The sequence below is a fragment of the Haemorhous mexicanus genome, chromosome 28 (genome assembly GCF_027477595.1).
Source record: "Haemorhous mexicanus isolate bHaeMex1 chromosome 28, bHaeMex1.pri, whole genome shotgun sequence".
Lineage (NCBI taxonomy): Eukaryota > Metazoa > Chordata > Aves > Passeriformes > Fringillidae > Haemorhous > Haemorhous mexicanus.
Genome location: NC_082368.1, coordinates 3,304,467 through 3,320,045, shown reverse-complemented (window position 1 = coordinate 3,320,045; position 15,579 = coordinate 3,304,467). Strand labels below are relative to the sequence as shown.

The 15,579-nt window shown below is 56.2% G+C and overlaps 2 protein-coding genes across 3 annotated transcripts; both read left to right on the top strand.

The window, feature by feature from the left end:
- The first annotated feature begins 1,383 nt into the window (after positions 1 to 1,383).
- On the top strand, positions 1,384 to 10,629 carry LOC132338967 (membrane primary amine oxidase-like). 2 transcript variants are annotated; one of them, XM_059869004.1, is made up of 4 exons: positions 1,384 to 7,083; positions 8,921 to 9,206; positions 9,383 to 9,512; positions 10,021 to 10,629. In XM_059869004.1, the coding sequence occupies exons 1-4, from the start codon at positions 5,517 to 5,519 to the stop codon at positions 10,303 to 10,305; spliced, it is 2,268 nt and encodes a 755-aa protein (XP_059724987.1). In that variant the 5' UTR covers positions 1,384 to 5,516; the 3' UTR covers positions 10,306 to 10,629. The 2 variants fall into 2 exon arrangements, with proteins under 2 accessions (XP_059724987.1, XP_059724988.1); XM_059869005.1 differs by lacking the exon at positions 1,384 to 7,083 and adding an exon at positions 7,181 to 7,987.
- An 862-nt stretch (positions 10,630 to 11,491) lies between these two features.
- LOC132338966 (membrane primary amine oxidase-like) lies at positions 11,492 to 15,416 on the top strand. Its single transcript, XM_059869003.1, has 4 exons — positions 11,492 to 13,176; positions 13,263 to 13,548; positions 14,246 to 14,375; positions 14,525 to 15,416. The coding sequence occupies exons 1-4, from the start codon at positions 11,607 to 11,609 to the stop codon at positions 14,825 to 14,827; spliced, it is 2,289 nt and encodes a 762-aa protein (XP_059724986.1). The 5' UTR covers positions 11,492 to 11,606; the 3' UTR covers positions 14,828 to 15,416.
- The last annotated feature ends 163 nt before the right edge of the window (positions 15,417 to 15,579 follow it).

The following is a 15,579-nucleotide window of genomic DNA, read 5'->3' as shown; positions in this document are numbered from 1 at the left end:
TGCAGCCAGACAGGGACATTCCTTCATGCCTTGCTTCCTACCTGAGTGGGAACAACACTATAGACCAAGCCCTTGTCCTGCTGTCCCATCTCTTGTCTGGTGGCTGCACTGGGGTTTCTGGAACAGGGCAAACAGCCCAGCACAAGGGCAGCCTGGCAGTGCCACAGCAGGGAAGCTCTGTCCCCACTGCTGGCTGTGGCCAGGCCCCTCTGCCACCAGCTCTGCACTGACCAGGGACCCTGCCCCTTGGCAGCTGTGCTCTGGTGCCACTGAGCCATCTGCACTCCTTTCAGCCTGCCCCACAGGTCTCTGCCTCACCACTTCTGTCTGGATCAGTGCAGAGCATGGGGCAAATGCTTGGAACTAGAGCTGGTGCTGTCCTGGCTGTCATGAACTCAGGTGGCTTCTGCCATTTGACTAGAGCCACTTTCTTGGCTAAAACCAATGTTCTTTCACATACATCCCAGCTGCCCCTTCAGCATGGGCTGCTTTTGCCTGGGCTGAGGGAAGGGAGGGGCTGGAGATCTGATGCTAAAGTCCTAAAATATCTCTGCATGTGATCAGGCTGAGTCCCCCTGTCCCTGGCAGTGCTTCCTGGTGCCTGGGCAGAGCAGGCTGGCTGCCACAGCTGGTGCTTGACGGTGAGGGTGGCTGCTACCCACCTGGTACCTTGCAGACCTTGCAGTCTTTCCCCTGCAAAGGGCACACTCTGTGCCTCGTGACTCCTCCAAGCTGCCAGAACATTTCGTGGTCCATTACAAACCCCCTTGGAAATGACTGGTTGTATTGCGTCAGTTTTTGTGTGTGGCAAGTGGGCCCATCACGCTGCAGGCTTCAAAATTTTCTTATTTATAGTATTTCTACTTAAGTCCCCTAATCAGGGAACGTTAAATCATTTGTTTCAGGAACCTTGCTGTTTCCCAGGTCTCGCTGTTACACCTGTATATTCTTATTGTGCAGTAGCCTTAAGAGTTGTGTTAATCTCATTGTAACAACAGTGACAAATGGAATGAACTTTCTTCCCTTTTTTTTTTTTACTTTGTTTTTAGTTTTTTGTTTGTTTTTTTTTTTTTTTCTCTGCTTCCACATCTAAGAGCCATGTTGTCTCTTGCTGGTTTCCCAGGGATTTGCCCAGAGTGTGGGGGGCTACTGGCCCTTGCTATAGACTCTTCTGTTGTTGTTTGTAGTAAGTCAACTCTTAGTCTTCCCGCTAATAAATATTCAGTAACAAACCAACTGCGTTGAGCTGCTGTCTGGGAGCAGCACTTCCCCTTGTGTTTCTTTGTATTGATTCCTTTTCATTTGTTCAGCTTTCTTTGCCAGATGAACCTATGTAAACTTTTACCATGTCAAGAAATTAAAATAAGGTACTTGGAATTCTTTCAAGGCAGCCCCTGTGTGTGGTGCTGGGCTCTTAGGCCATGCAGTTTTAGTGTCCAGTTCTGGTTCTGCCTTTCTCACATTCAGTTGCTCCTTCCCTTCATTCTCCTCATTCCTCTTTGTTATAAACTAGTCTGCTGTGCAGGTTGTTTCTGTTCCATCAGCATGCCTCACATTGGGCATGATTTTACCCATGGGCTTGGGTTTGATGGAATCTGTCCCATCTCAGCCCAGTTGGGCCGTCCCAGTTCAAACAGATGTGGTGTTTCTCTGAGCCTGTAGTTGCTCCAGGGTTTCTCTGTCTTCTGGGCAGGTGTCTCTTGGCTGTCCTGGATGCAGCACCCAGTGTCTCTGTGGGGCACACATCTCTTGCTCCTGGCTGCTCCCTGTGTGTGGTACCCAGCAGAGGCAGCTGCCCTGCTGTCCCCAGCCAGAGTGCCCTCTGCTCTTTGGGCATCGTCCTGTTCCTGCCTTCCCTGCCTGCTGGGGCACAGAGGCCTCTCGAGGGGCACTCGAGGCTTTCCTGAGTGTCCTGCAGGGCTGCAGCCCCTCTGAGCCAGCAGAGGGTGCAGGGTTTGGTGCCTGTTTGGGGTTGTGCCTGTTGCTGCCCAGCAGAGGCTGTGACTGGCCCTGGGAGCAGCTGCAGACTGGGCTCTGGCTGTGGCTGCCCAGGAACAGGAGCAGCCACTTATGCAGGGAAGTTCCTGCAGTGTGGGAAAGCCCTGCAGGTGCCTGACCCGTGCAGGGAGGGGGCACTGAGCTGCACACACATCTCAGGGCCAAGGCAGCTGGAGCAGAGCCCAAAGGAAGGACTTGCTGGCAGGACTTGGTGTGGTGCAGCATGAGGGGCTCCTCCTCGCCACAGTCAAAAAATCTGAGCTCCCAGGGAGCCACTGCCATGGGAGGATGGAGCATCCAGGACAATTGTCTTGGCAGGTGCTGGCAGGGAGTGGGGCTCATCTGTGGGAGCAGGGGAGGGTTTGTTTTCTGGGCACAGTTGCAGTGTGCAGTCAGGGCTCTGCTTCACCAGCCCTTGAGACATCCCAGCTTAATGCAGGGAGGAGAATAATGGCTCAGCAGCTGTGTGCAGCCACAGGCACTGCCAGCAGCACAGCTGGAATGGAGGAAGGGTCAGGCAGGTCCCACTGTTGTGCTTTGCATAAGCTGACCCCTGAGGTGAGGCATTGGGAGTGGGAGCTTTCTAAAGTCTGAGCTCTGGTTTGGGGCTTGCTCATGCCTTGCTGGTGTTTAGGAGTGTTGGCAGGGGTTTTCCTCCTGAGCCCTTTCCCTGTCTCAGTTTTCCCAAGTCAAAACCTGTCTGCATCTGGTTTGGGTTTCAGTAAACTTCAGATGCTATTTTTTGCCACCTCTACCTTTCTGTGTGCGTGAAAAACAGCACTCCCATCTCCCTTGCTATGTTTGGGGAACGTGGGCAATTTAGCAAATAGAAGATGGGCAGTGCCTAAAAGCAACCATGTAGCCAAAATAAAACATGGGTAGGATGTGAGTTCTCCATGGGATGTGGGTCAGTGATGGGCTGATCACACTGGGGACTGCCATGTGGGAAGCAGTATGTGCACTGAGCAGGTCATAAACAAGTTACAAGTTACAGAGACGTGCAATTTCTTTAATTCTAGGTTAGCTTTAAGCTGCTGCAGGCTCCTTTTGGAGAGCAATTCCATGGTGTGTGTGGCCCCCAAAGATCCCTCATTGTTTTACATCAGGCAGCTATTGACACAGGTTCTGGCTCTGCAGACTTAGTTAATTACTCTGCTTCCTCAAATTCCTACTGCAAGATGAAGGTGGATTTAAGGCTGTTTTGTTTATTCTGAAACAGAGCTCTAAACCAGAGCTGGAAAAGTTCAGCAGAAACAGACAGTACTAAAAAGCCTGTTATCAGACAAGGCCTGCATGGCACAGGCTCTGCAGTGGGGCAGAGGCAGTGCAGAAAGCTGCCATCCTTATCCAGCAGCCCTGGGGTGTGTGCTGTGGTTGGTTTGTCATGGGGATGTCAGTACAGATTAGGGTTTCTCTTTCTTTCCAAGCCCCCAACATGCAGAGAACCAGGAGTGTTCCCACATTCTATTTCTGGATTTCTCTCAGCCCAGCTGCAGGGTTGAGTTGTGATTTGTGGGGCAGGAAGGCCTGTGGAGTTTTCCTAAACTACTGCTGTGCTTCTTGGAAAGGGCCCTTCTGTAATTGCAGCCTGAGCCGTGGCTTTGAGGAGCTGCAGATGCAAACCCAAGGGGTGAAGTCAAACCCGAACAATCTCTGTGTGCTTCTTGAAGGAAAGATCCACATGAGCTTTGTCCTGCAGCCATGGGGATTCTGCCACAGTCTCACCTTGGCTGTGCTGGTGTGTGTGGCAGCAGAACACTTGTCCCATTCCTGGGAGTGCTCCAGACCTGACCCAGGACAGCAGAGCCCAAGTGAAATGGGCACCATGTTCCAGGCCAAAACCAAAAGGGAATTTTTCTTCCAAGCCTCACCCCAGGTAATCCTTGAAACTTGACTGCCTAGGAAATCAGTGCTGCTTTGCCTTGTTTGGGGTTACTCAGAGGCACTTGATTCTGCTGCTCTAGCTGATGAGAGCAGGTATTTCTGCCACTGTAGCTGCTGTGTCCCGTGCAGCCCCAGCTCTGCTCTCTGTGCTGTCCCTGCCCATTGCTGGGTCTGTGCTGCAGTGAGCCCCTTTGCTGGCTCTGGGGCCACATGAAGCAGTGCTGTGGCTCTGAGGCTCTCCTGGCTGGTGAGGCAGAGCCCTGTGTGCTGGCACAGACAGGATGAGTGTGTTCCTGGCCTCCACAGCTGCAGCCTGCCCTGAAGAAGGCTCAGGCTGCCTCAGCGGTGGTGAGGATAATGGAGTGTGTCCCACAGCAACGTGGCTTTCTGCCTCCCAGCCTGGTGACTGAGCAGAGGGGAGCACAGAGGGGCTGAGCCGCAGGCAGGATCTGCTGCAGAGGAACAGCCAGGGGCTGGTGGGTGCTGTGTCCCATCAGGAAACTGATGCAAGGAAGAGAAGACGAGGGTGAGGTGAGGTGAGGCTGGCAGCAGGAGTGGAAATACTGGGTTGAATCTCCAGCCTTGGTTCTCTTGGATGCCTTGTCCTACTCAGCACCAGCTCTAGGACTGGAGCCAAGGTGGTGAGTCTTGTCTACCCCGAGCATCTGCTGCGTGGCAGGAGGGAGCACCAAGTGCTTCTGGCTGCCCTGCCCTGCCAGGGCTGTGAGCAGCACTGTGAGGCCAGCAGGGAATGTTCTTGGGGTGGCACAGAGCAGATGTGGCTGCCCAGCCTGGGCACTGTGGCTTGGCAGCACTGACAGCAGGCACTGCCCTCGGCTGCTGCCAGGTGCAGGTTCAGGGTCCTTCTCTCCCTGGGGGAACCTCTTGGAAGCTGGACCTCAGTTTATCTGTGAGTTGGAGGCAGAGACAAAGGCTGGATGATCCTGTGGCAGTGCAGTGCTGGGGATTAACTGGCTCAGAGCTGTTCTGAGGTGTTCTAAGAGCTGGTTGTTCACATCACATTGGTGCCTGATTCTCATCCTGAGCTACATCTCCATGCCTGCCAAAGTTTTTCTACTGCTACACAGGAAGATGTGTTTTCAGCAAAGGCTTCCATGTGGAAGACTGAAAAAAATTAAATAAAAAGTAACTCCAAGCTTGGAACGGTGTTGCCAGGGAGAATGTTTACAAGGAAGCAGCCTGATAAACAAGGAAAATCGGTGACTTGTAAAGAGGTGAAATTGTACAGTGTGGCAACAATTCCCAGCTTGTCAGAGCCTCACAGTGGTCACAGCCACCTCAGGCTGACTGCAGAATCTCCGTTTTTACAGGCAGCCTCAGGAAAGCAGGCTGGACTGAAAAAGTAACAGAATTATGTGGAAGTTGTCTGAGTCACTGACCCTACATCTCCACAAGTTCTTTCAGGGCACTGCCGTGAAGGAGGACCAGAGAGGCTGCAGCTGAGAGGAGATCTGCCCTTTCTGGTCACCAAGGGTTTCAGATCTCCTCCCCTAGCCTCTCCCAGTCTTTTGTACTTTCTGTGCTAATCCATCCAGTGCAGCATACACTGACAGAGGCAGGAGCTGGAAAGCCTGCTCTGAAAGTCTCTGAATGCTGCTGGACCAGCTGCAGGCATGAACTTGAAACCTGTGCTCATCCTCCTTGGTCTGGCCTTAGCCACGATCTTCGCTTTGGTCTGCGTGCTGCTGACCAGAGAAAGGAGCCCCAGAAGCTGCCAGCACGTGCCCCCGGAGCAGGAGGAGATGGAGGATGGCCAGAGCCTGGTGTTTGCTGACCTGACGGCCGAGGAGATGTCCCAGGTGGTGCGGTACCTGCAGGGCCACCTCGGGGTGCCGCTGGTGGAGGCGTCCCGTGCCAAGCCCTCGGAGAACTGCATCGCCTGGGTGGATGTGCAGGTGCCCGCCAAGGCAGAGGTGCTGCAGTTCCTGGACTCAGGGGGGGCTCGTCCCCCCCGGGAGGCTCTGGCCGTGCTGTACTTTGGGAAGCAGCCAGAGCCCAACATCACCGAGCTGGTGGTGGGGCCGCTGCCGAGGCCGGCGTACCACCGGGACGTGACGGTGCAGAAGTACGGGGGGAAGGTGCCCTACCACCGCCGACCCACGCTGGCTGTTGAATACAAGCAGATTGGAGGGTTCCTGAAGAACCAAGTGTTCCCCTCAGCTCCAGCTTTCATGCAGCAAGTAATGGAGTATGATGGAGCCAATCTTGCCACCGTGACAGCTGCTCCTCGTGGGTTCCAGTCTGGGGATAGGGTCACCTGGTTTGTCCTGTTCCAGAACGTGAGCGGGTTCTTTTTGCACCCCGTGGGGCTGGAGGTGCTGGTGGACCACAGCAGCCTGGACATCTCGGAGTGGGCGGTGAGCAGGGTGTTCTACAACGGGCAGTACTACAGGGACATGGTGCAGCTGGAGAGTGCCTACGTGCAGGGTCGGATCAGCGTGGAGAAGGTGAGGAAGGCGCCGCGGGACGGGGACTTCTCCTCCATGAAGCCTCGAGCGCCCGCGGCCGCGCTGTTCCCGCTGCAGTTCGAGCCGCAGGGTCCCCGCTACAGCGTCAGCAACAACCAGGTGCTCTTCCAGGGCTGGAGCTTTGCCTTTGGGATGAGCGTGAGCACGGGCCTGCGGCTGTTTGACATCCGACACAAGGGGGAGAGGGTTGCCTATGAGATCAGCGTGCAGGAGGCGATGTCGGTGTACGGCTCCAACTGCCCGGGCGGGATGTCCACGCGCTACATGGACGGCAGCTTTGGCCTGGGGCGCTACACCTCCCCCCTGGTGCCAGGGGTGGACTGCCCCTACCTGGCCACCTACGTGGACACACTCTCTCTGTCTGACAGCCTGAGGCCCAAGAAGAGGAAGGCTTCTCTCTGCATCTTTGAGCAGAATCTGGGCTCCCCTCTGAGGCGCCACTACTCCAACTTGCAGTCGCTCTACTACGGGGGGCTGGTGAACTCTGCCCTGGTGCTTCGCTCCATCGCCACCGTGGGCAACTATGACTACGTGTGGGACTTCATCTTCTACCAGAACGGGGCCCTGGAGGGCAAGGTGCAGGCCACAGGGTACCCAAGCTCGTCCTTTCTCCATGGGGATGGCCTGAGATATGGCAATAGACTTTGGGAGCACACCCTGGGTACAATACACACCCATTTTGTCAACTACAAGGTGGACTTGGACGTGGCAGGTAGGTCTGGATCTTCTTTTAATATCTGCCATTGTTCTGATAAGCCCCAGAGCTTTGAGGTTTACCTCCTTGTCTATACATTTCCTAATAACTGACATCAGAACTCTTCTTTATTCTCCTAACCTCTTCTTTCATTGCAAAATTATTTTTCGATATACAAAACAGTCTGTCAAGGTCACTGGGTGGAAAGCAGTGGGAATTTCTGGGAGCTCTGTGTTCACTCAGGGAAAGTATGAAAGGTAGCAGCTGAAAAATGTTTCTGTTTCCTTGAGGCCTCACGTCTGGCACGGTGTGTGTTGCCATAGGCACGGGCGGGCAGACGGGGAGTTGGCCCTGTCTGAGCACAGACAGAGTGAGCCTGCTTTCACAGAGCCTGCTGCTGCTCCTGCCACTCCTTCTCCCTTGGGAAAATCCTCCTGGTGTCTCACTGCCCCATGTAAAGCATGTCCTGCTGCTCTGTGGGGCTGAGCTCCTGCAGATCCCTTCCCTCCTTCTTTTGAGGGAACACTCGGGCATTGGATCCTGAGTTGTGAAGCCACTGCAGCCACCCAGTGAGGTCCCCTGCTCCATGTGCAGTCACAGTCTGGCAGTGGATGTCTGCACAGGGTTTTTGAGCCCGGGAGCAGCCCCCTGCTCCCAGTGAAGTGCAGGGATGCTCAGCCTCAGGTGGTCAACTCTGCCCTGGTGCTTTGCTCCATCGCCACCGTGGGCAACTACGACTACGTGTGGGACTTCATCTTCTACCAGAACGGGGCCCTGGAGGGCAAGGTGCAGGCCACAGGGTACCCAAGCTCGTCCTTTCTCCATGGGGATGGCCTGAGATATGGCAATAGGCTTTGGGAGCACACCCTGGGTACGATACACACCCATTTTGTCAACTACAAGGTGGACTTGGATGTAGGAGGTAGGTCTGGATCTTGTCTCTCCCTTTGAAAAAGTAGTCTCCAAATACTTCTCAAAGAACTTTACTTTTTTGGTGGTTATACAGGTTTTCCTTTTCACTTGTGGGGCAGGGTGGTGTGCTTGCAGTGAGGGGGTGTCAGAACTGCAGGAACAGGGAGAAGGCAGATGAAATCAGACCGTCACTGTTAATACTGCCAGGAGCAGTAGAAATTTTGTTCACATGAGAAAAAGGAAAAGAGCTCAGCTGTGCATGGATCTTCTACTGTGGGGCTCAGACCTTCACAGATGGCCACAGGTTCAGCTCTGAAATGGCTTTTATGGAAGATGTGCACTCATGTGTTAAAGGACCAGGACACAGAGGGGCTTCATGGTGGGACAGGGAGGAGGTTCTGAGCAATAACCCCTCTGCCAGACCTCACAGGCACTGGCCATCAAATGCTCTCAGCAGCCTTTTCCCACCTCATCCCCAGATTAATTTGCTCCCGTTGCTCCAAACCTTGGGCTTATGTCTCTTGTGGCAGGGCCTAGAGCAGCACAGCACTGCTCTTGTCTGTGATGTGCAAATGTGTGCAGCACCCAGGCTGCTCCAGGGGCCTCCACTGTGCAGGATGAGCAGTAACAAAGCCCATGCTCTTGTTAATTAGATTGTGCTTGCATGGGAGGCAAACCTCTTCTTCTGCCCAGGGGTAGAGGAGCATCCCTTGTCCCCTCTTGTCTTTCATAGCCTCTGCTGCAGAGTGGTGCTGCCCAGCCTGGACAAGTGTCCAGCCATAGATCCACACGTGGGATGTTGTCCTGGCATGGAGAGCTGCAGAGCAGCAGCTGCTCCTGGGGTGCTCAGAGCCCAGGGTGCAGGGAGAGCAGGCACTGTGATGTCCTTGGGAACCAGGGCACTGTGGGGACTCTCCTCAGTGACTTTGTTTTGGCTTTGCAGGGGTGAAGAACTCCCTCATGGCCCAAGACATGGCGTTTGAGATGGCACGGGCTCCCTGGAGCCCAGAGCAGCAGATAGAGCGGCCACGGCTCACCAAGAAAGTCCTGGACACAGAAGACCAGGCTGCCTTCCTGCTCCACTCCAAGATGCCCAGATACATCTACTTTGCTGCCAACAGCAAAAACAAGTGGGGCCACCAGCGTGGCTACAGGATCCAGATCACCAGTTCTGCAGGGGACCACATCCCTGAGGCCAGCTCCATGGAGAGGGCCATCAGCTGGGCAAGGTCAGGCTGCTCTGGCTGGCATGGCAGGCTCTCAGAGACCCCTCAGCCCTGCATTGCTGGATGGCCCTTGATGGGAGGCACAGGGTAGCACTCTTCTGGGCTCTGCAGGCTTTCAGGAGTTGATTTAGCACTGCCCTGCCTCGTGGGGCTGCTCCCCTCTCTTTTCTTGTCCTCAGGTACCAGCTGGCTGTCACCAGGAGGAAGGAGGAGGAGCCCACCAGCACCAGCATCTACAACCAGAATGACCCCTGGACACCCACTGTGGCCTTTGCTGACTTCATCAACAACGAGACCATCACCAACCAGGTGAGCTGGACTTCCTGGGCTGGAATGTAACACCCAGCCAAGGCTCAATGGGAGCCCCAAGGAGCAGAGAGACTCCAGCACCACCGCTGGGACAATGGGCCCAGCTTTGAGAGCAGCAGCCCAGAGTAAAGTGGGTTTGGGCATCCCCTTCTCTGTGTGTCTGCTTGGTACTTGGTCAGAGAGCACAGAGAGTGTGTGCAGAGCAGAAGCTTCTTTCTCCCTGCAGAGAAATGCTGACAAAACTTCATGAAAATGTTGTGAGGCCATGCAGATCAAAGCAAGGGTCCTTCCACTGGGTGGATACCTGCAGCCATGGCTGTGGCAGGTTTGGGGAAGGGAGGAGTTATTTCCCAGGAGAGGGGAGCTTGGTGTGTGGGAGCACAGCTGGCTGGTGCCTGCTGGGGTTCCTCTCCTTCTCTTCTGTCACTCCCCACTGCCCCACGTGTATTTTAGTCACTGCTGTTGCAGCTTCTGAAGTAACCCTGGGCTTGTGGTCTTCCCTGCCTAGGACCTGGTTGCCTGGATAACTGCTGGCTTCCTCCACATTCCACACTCTGAGGATATTCCCAACACTGTGACCGTGGGAAACTCGGTTGGTTTTCTCCTGAGGCCCTACAACTACTATGACCTGGACCCCTCTATATACTCCCAGGATGGTGTGTTTTTCACCAGTGAGCAGGACTTTACAGCATGTGAAATCAACCCTCTTGCCTGCTTGCCCAAAACTGCCTCCTGTTTGCCAAATTTCCCCCCGTTCACTTTTGATGGTTTTCAAAATATGAGCAGGCTTTAATGCTACAGGATGCTGAAGAGATGTGGTCAGAGACACCAGGCTGACTGTTCTGTCTCCAATTTTCAGCTTTTTAGTGAAGTTGTCTCAATTTTCAGTTGTCCAGTGACTTCACATTTTATCATTGCTTTTGAAATAGTGCTCTTGAAAAGGGAAACATGATTTTCCTGGTATGATGTGAGATGGAAGTCTATGTTATCTGCCAATTCCTGAATTTGAGTCTATTGCCAGAGGAAAGTGAGGAGAGAATCCTGTTCCTCTGCTGTAGAAGCAAGTGCTGTGTAGTGCATATCTCAGGTTGAAATAATCAAAATGGTGCTGGTCCAATGCTCTCAAGTGTCTCGTTCTTACAACTTACAGCAGTGTCTCCCGGGGGGTGGTGCTGCTCTCTGCCATGTTTCCTGTGCCCACAAACCAGCCCAGTGTGGTGTTGTCTGGGCACAGGGATGTTCAGCTGGAGGCAGGAGGGACAAGCTGGGGTGGAGGTGGGCGCTGGCACCAAGCCCTGTGGCTGCTGGGGGGAGGTTGGGTCATGGCCAGGACTGTGTGGGTTGTGGCTCTCAGGCTCTCAGTGCTGGGCACAAGGGAGGGATCTGGACAGGACCTTGCAGGAAGGTCTCTCATGGCTTTGATGGTTTCACCTTTGATGGCTGCTGGTGATGCAGCAGGGCCAGTGCCACTGCCTGTTTGCCAGGGTGCTGGCTGGGCTCTGGTGCCCCTGTTCCCCTCCTCACAGCCCTGTCTGTGCTAGGCTGTAACTCAGGATCAGTGAGCACCTTTGCAAGGTGACAAAGCTGTCCCCTCCCTCCTGGCTGCAGGACCATGGGGATGATGGCAGGGCTGTGTCAGGATGGGGCAGGGTGCTATGTTTAGCACTGCTCTGCACAGGGAAGGTTTATCTCTACAGCCTGCCCAGCATCTGCGGGGTTAAGAGAAAGGGGAGAAGTGAGAATGTGCTTATTTCCCCTAAACGACTGCATCCATCCTCTCCAAGCTCTGCAGTGTAGGATCTGGGACCAGAGGGGAAGGACAGAAGTACAAACATTGAGTTTACTTAAAATTATGGCCCTCTAGGGAAGCAGAGCATAGTTGCCTTTTATGGTTCCCAGCAAATCCTGGCAATGTGTGAGGACGTCCCCTTGCACCCTCCCTGCGAGTTCCAGGGGCTGTTCCCTGCTGAGGAAACAGAGGAGGAAAATAAACCCGAGCCAACCCAGCCCCTTGTTCTAGTGAGTGGCTGGGAGGATTCCACAGCTGCAAACGTGTCCTGCCAGACTGTGAGAGCACTCAGTGCCTCAGCAGGCATGAGCCTGAAAACCGTGCTCATCCTCCTTGGTCTGGCCTTAGCCACGATCTTCGCTTTGGTCTGCGTGCTGCTGACCAGAGAAAGGAGCCCCAGAAGCTGCCAGCACGTGCCCCCGGAGCAGGAGGAGATGGAGGATGGCCAGAGCCTGGTGTTTGCTGACCTGACGGCCGAGGAGATGTCCCAGGTGGTGCGGTACCTGCAGGGCCACCTCGGGGTGCCGCTGGTGGAGGCGTCCCGTGCCAAGCCCTCGGAGAACTGCATCGCCTGGGTGGATGTGCAGGTGCCCGCCAAGGCAGAGGTGCTGCAGTTCCTGGACTCAGGGGGGGCTCGTCCCCCCCGGGAGGCTCTGGCCGTGCTGTACTTTGGGAAGCAGCCAGAGCCCAACATCACCGAGCTGGTGGTGGGGCCGCTGCCGAGGCCGGCGTACCACCGGGACGTGACGGTGCAGAAGTACGGGGGGAAGGTGCCCTACCACCGCCGAGCCGCCACGGGCAGGGAGTACGCGGAGATCAACGCCCTCGTTCACGGGGAGCTGAAGAAGGCGCCGCGCTTCCTCACGGCCTGCTGCGAGTCCGACGGGACCGACCTGGTCACCCTCACCACAGCCCCACGGGGCTTCAAGTCTGGTGACCGTGTGACCTGGTTTGTCCTTTTCCACAATGTGCCTGGCACCGGTTACTACCTGTCCCCAGTGGGGCTGGAGGTGCTGGTGGACCACGGGGACCTCCAAGTGTCCCGGTGGCAGCTGCGCAAAGTCTTCTACAACGGCCGGTACTTTGCCAGCATGGGGGATCTGGAGCAGGAGTTTGTGGCTGGTGCACTGGAGGTGGTCAGACTGAAGCAGCCCCAGGCTGATGCAGTGCTGGGCTCAATGAAGCCCCGGCGCCCTCCTGGGCCCCCGGGCCCGCTGCAGTTCGAGCCGCAGGGTCCCCGCTACAGCGTCAGGAACAACCACGTCACCTTCCAGGGCTGGAGCTTTGCCTTTGGGATGAACCCCAACACTGGCCCGCGCCTCTTCGACATCAGGTACCATGGGGAGAGGATTGTCTATGAGCTGAGCCTGCAGGAAGCCTTAGCCCTGTACGGCTCCAACTGCCCCGGGGGAATGTCCACCCGCTACCTGGACGGCAGCTTTGGCATCGGCAGGTTTGCCTACGAGCTGGTGCGGGGCCTGGACTGCCCCTACACGGCCACCTACGTGGACCGGCACTACCTGGCAGAGACAGACACTCCCAAAACCAACCAAAACTCCCTCTGCATTTTTGAGCACGACTCTGCTCTCCCTCTGAGGCGCCACTTCTCAGACTCGCAGTCCTTCTACTACGGCGGGCTGCGGAGGAACGCGCTGGTCGTGCGCACCATCTCCACGCTCATCAACTACGACTACATCTGGGACTTCCTGTTCCACGCCAGCGGGGCCCTGGAGGTCCGGGTGCACGCCACGGGCTACATCAGCTCCTCCTTCCTCCATGGCCGAGGCACTGACTATGGCAACAGGGTTGGGCCCCGCACGCTGGGGACGATGCACATCCACCACATCCACTACAAGGTGGACCTGGATGTTGATGGTAGGTCTGGCCACCTTTGTGCATGGCTGTGGTTTGTTGTGGCCTGGGGTGCAGAGCTTGAGAGGGCTTTCTCCTCTGCTTCACAGGGCAGCTGAACTCCCTGGAGAGCCAGGATATGGAGTATGAGTTTGTCAAAGATCCCTGGAGCGCACAGAACACCATTGAGCGGCCGTACCTCCGCAGGAAGAGGCTGGAGAGGGAGGATGAGGCAGCATTCCCCCTCAATGTCCCCCTGCCCCGCTACCTCTCCTTTGTCAGCCCCAATCCCAACAAGTGGGGGCACCCACGCAGCTACAGGATCCAGGTCATCAGCTTTGCTGGAAAGCACCTGCCCACCAACAGCTCCATGGAACGCTCTGTCAGCTGGGGCAGGTGGGTGCCAGGGGTCAGCTGAAGTTTCAGCAGCTTCTGCTCCTGGTGGAGGGAGGCTCTCACCCCTGGCAGGCCTGCAGCAGGTGGCAGGGAGGGGTTAAACAAAGGGTTAAAGCAAACATGCATTGCTTTTGGCTCTGAAATTTCCTTGAGATGTTGCTCAATAACATCTGCTTATGGTAGCTCACAGGCAGGAGCCTGACCCTGTGTCAGACTAATTTAGAGCAGCCCCATGGGTTTTTCCCTTTGAGGGGAAGCAGGCTGCAGAAGGAACTCCTAAGGGAAGCACTGGCATTGCCAGGTTGTGATCTCTTCCCACGAGGACAGAATGCCTTGTGGAAAATGCTTGGGACAAGCACAGAGCAGTCTCAGTGCCAGGGTGAGCTGATGGAGCTCATGCTGGGGATGTCTGTGTGGGGCAGAAGCAGCTGTGGCTTAGGGGAGTGCACTGGCACTGAGTGGCAGCATTGGCACCTGGATCCATCCATGTCCCAGCCATGCTGGAAAAGCCACAGGCAGCAAGGGATCCCTCACAAAGCTTGGAGATGCTAGGTCTGCTGCCCATTTCTGCCCTCTTGGCCCTTTCCCTCCCCACCCCAGGGCAGACTGGGGATGCCCAGTCCCAGCTTGGCAGTGCCTCCCAGCTGGCAATGCCAGGGCTGGCATGGACAAGTCCCTGTGAGCCCTGTGCTGGCAGGTACCAGCTGGCTGTCACCCAGAGGAAGGAGGAGGAGCCCACCAGCACCAGCGTCTACAACCAGAACGACCCCTGGACACCCACTGTGGCCTTTGCTGACTTCATCAACAACGAGACCATCACCAACCAGGTGAGCTGGGCTTCGTGGGGTGGAGAGAAGCTGAACCTTGTGGGGACATCCTGGACAGAAGCTGCTGCTGTCCCAGAGCCAGCCTGAGCAGCTGCTGGGCTGGCAGAGTCCTGCTCAGCCTGACAGGTGCCTCGTTCTTCTTCTCCCAGGACTTGGTTGCCTGGATCACTGTGGGGTTCCTGCACGTCCCTCATGCTGAAGACATCCCCAACACAGTGACAGTGGGGAACAGTGTTGGCTTTTTCCTGAGGCCCTACAACTACTTCAACGAGGACCCCTCAGTGGATTCACCTGACAGTGTGTACTTCAGCAGTGAGCAGGATGCTGGGGCGTGTGGGGACAATCCCCTCGCCTGCCTGTCCTCTGCTGCCACCTGTGCCCCCCGCCTGCCCCCCTTCCACTTTGGGGGCTTCCTCAACCTCAGCCTGGCACCGCCTCTGGGCGGGCTCTGATGGGCCAGGGGCTGCAGGGTGGGCGCTCAGAGGGTCTCTGTCCCACACCAGGACCTGCTCTCCCCCTGCCCAGGCTGTCCTGTGCTCAGGGTCAGCTGCTGGGAGAAGCTCAGTTCTTGTTGCAGCACTGCAGCAAAGGAGGACCCAAAGCCTCTGAAAAGCAGCCCCAGGGAGTGATTTCTTTTTATTTCACCCTGCATGGCACCCTGTGTACAGTGGGGTGCCCACAGCCACTCCCCTCCTCTAGGATGGGGCTTCCACCTCCTTCCCATCACTGGTGCACACAGGGGGACACTGCTGGCCACAGCACAAAGCTGCAGCTGCCCTTGGAGCTGTGCTCCAGCTGAGGTTTTGCCCACAGTGGCAGGAGTGAGTGGTGTGGCTGTGGAATGCCACAGGATGCCCCAAACCTCCTCCCCTGCCACTGCAGCATCAGGGCCAGCTCTGCAGAGGAGGTGCTGCCCTGGGCTCACTGGGAGGCTGCTGGAGGAGCCCAGGCTGAGCCTCTGGATGGGCACAGCCCGGGCTGGGCACTGCCCCGTGTCTGCCCTTCCCAATAAACGGGCACTCTGTGCTTCTCCTGAACAAACTCCTGGCTGCTGCTCTGTCTGCTGCTGAAGCCCTGGTAGGGATGGCCCTGGCTCAGCTCTGCAGGGCTCCCAGGGCTGTGGGGCTGCCCCAGAGCCTGGCACAGTGCCTGGCATGGCTGTGTGGGTTGTCCTGGCGATGCTCCTGGACCCCGGTGCTGGCAG

Excerpts from the sequence above, each read along its gene's own strand:
- LOC132338966 (XM_059869003.1), top strand. The coding sequence starts at position 11,607 with ATGAGCCTGAAAACCGTGCTCATCCTCCTTGGTCTGGCCTTAGCCACG. Across the intron at positions 13,177-13,262 it reads GGTGGACCTGGATGTTGATG|GGCAGCTGAACTCCCTGGAG; the intron begins GTAGGTCTGGCC and ends TCTGCTTCACAG. Across the intron at positions 14,376-14,524 it reads ACGAGACCATCACCAACCAG|GACTTGGTTGCCTGGATCAC; the intron begins GTGAGCTGGGCT and ends TTCTTCTCCCAG.
- LOC132338967 (XM_059869004.1), top strand. The coding sequence starts at position 5,517 with ATGAACTTGAAACCTGTGCTCATCCTCCTTGGTCTGGCCTTAGCCACG. Across the intron at positions 9,207-9,382 it reads AGGGCCATCAGCTGGGCAAG|GTACCAGCTGGCTGTCACCA; the intron begins GTCAGGCTGCTC and ends TCTTGTCCTCAG. Across the intron at positions 9,513-10,020 it reads ACGAGACCATCACCAACCAG|GACCTGGTTGCCTGGATAAC; the intron begins GTGAGCTGGACT and ends TTCCCTGCCTAG.